Source organism: Dendrobium catenatum, unplaced genomic scaffold, assembly GCF_001605985.2.
Source record: "Dendrobium catenatum unplaced genomic scaffold, ASM160598v2 fragScaff_scaffold_1608, whole genome shotgun sequence".
Lineage (NCBI taxonomy): Eukaryota > Viridiplantae > Streptophyta > Magnoliopsida > Asparagales > Orchidaceae > Dendrobium > Dendrobium catenatum.
This window is the reverse complement of record NW_021320070.1, coordinates 935,443-941,965: the sequence shown is the minus strand read 5'-3', so window position 1 is coordinate 941,965 and position 6,523 is coordinate 935,443. Positions and strand designations below refer to the sequence as shown.

Here is a 6,523-nt window from a genome sequence, read left to right as displayed (position 1 = left end):
ATTTAACATTCAATTGAAAATTGTTTTGTTTTATTCTACTCCATTCAGTAAAAGAAATATCCATTTTGACTCCATCTATAATACGTGATGATACAGAATTACTAGTTTTAATCATAGGACATATTCGATAATCAATTGATTATAAGTAAGTAGACATGCAAATTTTCCAAAAATTAAAAGAAATATTTTCAAATAAAGGTGGTCGCATGATTGAATATCCTTCTATAGTATTAGTATTTCCAAAGTGAGCCATTAATCCTTTTTCAAATGATTTTTAAACTTAAATTATGAATCCCACTCTTATATCACTTGAAAGTTCATGAAGGTTGTTAGACCTTACAGAACTAGTCTTAAGGCTAACCAAGAGTGAGGGAGAATCCGTGATTTAAAAACTTTTTAAACACAAAAATAAATGCCAAAGTATAGAAAAAATAAATGTAAATAATAAAGGAAAACTAAAACTAAGAACAAGCTTGTCAGAGATTTATAGTGGGTCAGTCAACCTGACCTATGTCCACTTCTTAGAATCTCCTATTCTATGTATTGCACAAAACCTTTAGTGTCTATCCTTTAGCCCCCACAGCTAGATAAAGAAGCTCTTACAAAATCTCTTCCATCAATCCTGTGCGGTAGAGGACTGTACACCTTTTACATGTAGAAAACATTGACTCCTTTTCACCTTCCTGGTGAGGTAGAGAATCTTGAATCATGTTTACCTTTAGCAATGTGGCAGAGTAGTCAGGTTCTTTCACACCAAAGAGATTTTCTTCTTCCCAAAATTTTTTCATGAGATAAACCTTGAATTCAATGGTACTAAAATGAAAGCTTATTGGATTAATCGTGTAATACACCCTCAACACTCCCTTGAAACCCATAATGATCTTCTCCCTCTCAAACTCCACCCTTTCCTCTCTCCCTTTTAGGCTATCTCTTTAGGTTTTCTCTAGAAGAATGGAGACCCAGTACATGCCAAATGACACTTACATTTTCTTTGGAGAAAGCTTAAATGGAGGGCTTTAAAATCCCTAGAAAGTCAATTCTTCCATTAAAGATTATACAATATGATCATAACATTACCTACTATGATGTGCAAAATTTGACCTGATAGTACTATACTATCCCTAAATAGTCTAGTACGATCAGTTCAAATTTGAACTAATCATCTAGTACAATATGGGGGATTATTCCGGACAATTAAATAAATAATTATGGTATTTCTCTTATACAATTAGGGGTCATCCCGTGAACCCTCTTGATCATCCAGTTTGATTATTACTAATCATTATAGATGAATAGATTGAACAAATCAACCATAATTAGTCCCCTAATCATTGGATAAATTTAGGCATGATTATCATAATTCAACCAATATGATGCAAATCGTCCTAGATGATTAGAACAAAATTTGAATCTTAAATTCTTACCTAAATTATTATTGGTGGTTATTTTTCATAATCATAACTGATCATCTAGTATAATTTTTTAAATGAACTGATCATACAATATAATATATATCTTATAGTACGATGAGTTCAAATATTGAACTTTTAATTTTGACTCAATCTCACTCCCCGTAAGTTTTTATGTGTGTGTGAATGGTCATCAAGCAAGTATTCATCCTTAAAGGACTTAACTCAAGAAATAAAAAATATATCTCAATTAATATTAAAAAAAATCATTACAGTATAACCTATTTTACCCAATCTTGAGCCTTGAATCTTCATTGGATAGAGCATGGTGTTCCTGAAATATTAGTACACCCAAAAATAAATATACACTACAAATATAAGTAGATATAAGAATGTGAGCCACAATATTTGTTATCATAAAAATATAAACTCATGAACTCAATTTGTAATACGCAATCCCCTTATTATTCGATTAGGTCTTATTGGTTATAGATGAAAATGGAAGCTCCATAGATGTCCTATTCTTCTATACTTTTATTAATATGGGTCTCACCATAAAAAAAAAACTTGTTGTAGGTCCACTGTAGGGGTTTGATAATCGACCTGTGTGAGTAGAAGGGACAATTAGTCTCCAATTATACTTATAGAATTTCCTCGATAGATTACATAATCCATCCAGTTCATTATATTAAAGTATGAATTGGCTTATAATGCTATCTTTGGAATGCCACTACAATCCATATTTGTGATTATTTCCTCCATCCCTCACCTTAAAATGAAGTTTCTTACCTGGCGGGAGTCAGTGTAGTATGCGGAGATAAAATAAATAGCACAAACTTGCAACTTAGGTAGGCTTAACCACATCCAACAGTTACCTTTCTCTCTTTATCTCTCTACTTTGGGAGATTCTGAGGAGATTTAGGGCTCCGCTCATCCTCTTCCTCTCATTGCTCCTAGAGTGGCTAGTTTGGTCTATTTCATGCACTTTTTTCCTTATTTTCTTCTTTGGTTTTTCTTGCTCTTGATTTTGAGGGTTCTCTTAATTTTTTATTTCTTGTGGAAGTTGATGTTCCTGACATCATCTATCCCCATATTGTCTTCATTTCCTGATGGAAAAACTTGCTCATTTAAGGATGTTTTAGTGGTTTCTTCTTCATCTTCTACTAAGATGCCTTTTGTTCACACTTCCTTCAAAGGATGTCTTGCTCTGATGTTTGATGATTTGGTTGTGTCGCAACTTGTTGCGCCATTTACTCTTACATTAGTTGACAAGTTTGTTCTTCGTAGACCTAACCTAGATGTGATTCATAAATTCATTATGAACCTCATGCTTTATAGTTCCTTTCACATAGGTCTATTGGATTTGCATCACATCGCTATTCAACTCACCAACGATCTTGATTACAGTTGCATTTTCTCTTAGAGAGGTTATTATATTCAATCTTGTCAAATGAGATTACTTAAATGGACTCCTGATTTTTATGTGAGGGAGGAATCCCCTATAGTGCTTGTATGGATCTCATTCCCGAATTTTTGCCTCCACTTTTTTAATTCTCAGATTTTATTTGGTTTGGTCTCAATCTTTGGTAGACCATTACAAATTAACCAAGCTACTACATCTATTTCAAGACCTTCTATGGATTGTGTTTTGTTTGAGTTGGATATTTCCAAAAAGTATCCGAATGAGATTTGGATAGGTTCTGAATTAAATGGTTACTTCTAAAAAGAGAAAATTGAAAACCTTCCTATTTTTTGTTCACATTGCAAGATGCATGGTCATCGGGTTAATGAGTGTTTTAGGTTGCATCCTCATCTCTGTAAGGAGGTCTCAACTAATGATTCACTTGGTTTGGATGGTCCTGCAGGTTATGGTAATAATATGCCTCCTAATATTATGATTGAAGGAAATGTGTCTAACCTGCAGGTTTCGATTGAGGCTACCATCCCTAAAGTGTTTGTGGATCAAACTCTTATGCTGTAGGATGATACCGATAAATTTATAGAATGTGCCTTAATTCATAATGAGCCATCTTCAACACTTATTACTAACCCTAATTGTGTCCAGGGAGTAAATTCTACCTCTTCTGTGTTTATGGAGGAGCATGTGTGGATGAGCAAGGGCTGAATTCTACTATTATTCAAATATTTGTCTCATCTATAGCTCCTATTCAATGTGTTACTAATAATAATTTACTTAATATGGATACAATTATGGTTAAGGATAATTATCCTAATTTGGTTTCTAATCAAGCTATTTTTATTGCTCAGGATGAAGACTAAGGTGGTATGGTGCATAGTAATGTTGATAAAAGTAAATCTATGGTGGAGGATGGCTGTAGCTTAGAGGGTGATGATTTTCAATAAGAGGTTTGACAGGAAGGTTTGAATGATGATAATAAGCTTTTATTAAAATCATCTTCTTATAGTGATGCTTTTAATAATATTGATGATATGGAGATTATGGCTAAATGCTTTGCTAAAGATGATAATGATACAAGGAGCATTAAGTTTCATAGTAAGAGAGGAAGAAAGAAACATCATATCACATTACAATCTCCTAGGACCACTCTCTTGCAAACGTTTCATTAATTACATTTTTTATGTTTACTACTATTATTTGGAAGCAAAAAAACTCCCCTAGAGAGAGAAGCTCCCGTTTTTTGATCTAGAGAGAGAATCTGTTCGTGTTTTGATTTTTTGAATTTCACGGGTGATTTGTGATCGTGCTTCCTTGTTGAGGATGGTGGTTCAGGATCGCCGGCAGCAGCTTGCCGGCGGTAATCCTCCGTCGGACCTCAAACGTAATGTTCCTCTTAGAGTTGATGATCAAAGAACTTTAAAGAATCGTAATGGAGTTCTGGATCAAGAACTGTTCAGGGTTTCATCCAATTTGGTAATCAGAGAAGGATGTAGGCCTCCAATGAGATTAGATCCTATTGTTGAAGGGAAGGGCAAAGGAATTCTCATTTATCAGATTATTGAGGGGAAGAACATTCCGATTTCTTCTGTTATGGCTAAACAAGAAGAGCCGCCTGTTGAATTTTTGAAAATTCAACAGGTCTAGAGATTATTGAACAAGAGAATCAGGATCAGGTCTGTAAGATTCTTAAGGAATCAATTGATCATAATAAAGAAAATGTAGAAGATGCGGTGGAAAGGAATGTTGAATCTGAACCAGTTAACAGTTTTCAATCGGCTTGGCAAAAAATGCAGCATATCAAATTGAATTTTGATAATCAGTCAACCTATTTTTCTGAAGATGGAATTGCAGTAAAACTCAATAGTAACAAGGAAATTGCCAACTCCCAAATTTTGAAGAAATCTCTGGTTGTTAAAGTACTGGGATCTAATATACCATTCTCTGTTTGTAGTCAAGAATTGAGGAGATAATGGGGTAAGCTTGGTAGCTTTCATATTACAACATTGGGCTGTAATTGGATGCTCTGTTCGTTTACCACCTTGGAATCTATGGAAGAAGTGTTAAGTGGAGGTCCCTGGTACATATGGAATCAGATTATAGGTATGGATAGATGGTCTTCATCTTTCTCTATTAATTCTCTTAAGGGAATCACTTCTCCAGTTTGGATTAGATTTCTGGGTTTACCATTGAGTTGCTCGGATGAAGAAAATATTCCTATGATTGCGTCCATGATTGGAAGTCCTATGATGCTTGATGAAAATTCACTCAAATGGAGTAAAAGAGAATATGCTCGATGCTGTGTTAGAATTGATCTAGAGAAGAAACTTCCTAGGGGAGTTTGGATTGAAGGGATTCATGGTAGAACCTTTCAACGTGTTGAATATGAGAAACTTTATTCTCTCTGTTATTGCTGTGGCAAAGTTGGACACAGTAAAGATGTTTGTCCTGATGCAGTCATTCAAATAAAAGAAAAAATGACACAAGACCATATAGAAGTGCTAGATAAATCTGAAACTGAGAAAAGAGGTGTAATAATGCAGCAATCTGAAGAGTATGGATCTTGGATCCATGTTAAATTCAGAGACCGAAGAATCAAAAATAATAAGAAATATGGTGGATTTAATAACAAAAATAAATAGGTTTTTAGACCTGTGGAACCGAAGAAGCAAAACCAGAATATGGATCAACAGATTGATGCAAAATCAGAAGTGAATCTGAAAAAATCAGTAAATCTGGAAGATAAGGTGAATGCTGGAAGAATACATGACATACCAATTGGAATAAATAAATTCCAAGCTTTGGAAGAAGATCTGGAAGAAGGAGAGTTAAATGAAGAAGTAGAGACAAGGCTTATAGAGAAAATGGAACCACCTGGACAAAAAGGCAGCAATCTGTTACTCAGAATTCCAGATACAGAACAGAATAGTGAAGATCAATTGAAATCTATCTCAAATTCTGGTAAAGTAAAACTAGCCAAGGAATTGAGATATTTGGGACCTATGGAAGCTGATACAAAGAAGAGAAGAGGAACTAAAATAAACATTGGAATAATGGGGGATCATTCCCCTATTATGTCTAAATGGCTTCACTTATTTTTTGGAATTGTAGGGGGGCTAGGAAGAAGGAGACCGCCCGTTACCTTAGAGAAATTGTAAAAGATAATAAAGGTTTTTTCATTGGGTTAACTGAAACAAAGATGTCATCACTTGATGGAAATGACATTAATCAGATTATGGGTACAGATTTGGATTACTTTCATCAACCTGCAAATGGTGTCTCGGGTGGTATTCTTGTGATGTGGAAAAAGGATACAACATCCTTTGAAGTTCTGAATAACTCCTCCCAATTGATTATGGGAATTCTCAATGTCAACAACATGGGTAAATGGAACATTGTTACTGTTTATGGAAGTAATGATGCTTATGAACGTAAACCCCTTTGGCAGCAGCTAGAAGAATGTATGATTGGAAACGATCCATGAATTATTGTAGGTTACTTCAATTGCATCCTCTCCAAGGAGGACAAGAGAGGTGGGAAAAGATTCCACCTTTCTTATGGTACTAAAGATATGAAGATGTTTCTAATGAACAATGATTTTCATGATATTGGATTTATAGGTCCAAAATACACTTGGTGCAATAATAAAGAGGGAAATTCCAGAATTTGGGAAAGGCTTGATAGATGTTTATTAAAG

The 6,523-nt window shown here is 34.5% G+C and overlaps 1 protein-coding gene across 1 annotated transcript; it reads left to right on the top strand.

Moving 5' to 3' along the window:
• The first annotated feature begins 4,931 nt into the window (after positions 1–4,931).
• LOC110113087 lies at positions 4,932–6,310 on the top strand. Its single transcript, XM_020845517.1, has 3 exons — positions 4,932–5,380; positions 5,477–5,722; positions 5,938–6,310. Exons 1-3 carry the CDS (start codon positions 4,932–4,934, stop codon positions 6,308–6,310), a joined length of 1,068 nt encoding a protein of 355 aa, XP_020701176.1.
• The last annotated feature ends 213 nt before the right edge of the window (positions 6,311–6,523 follow it).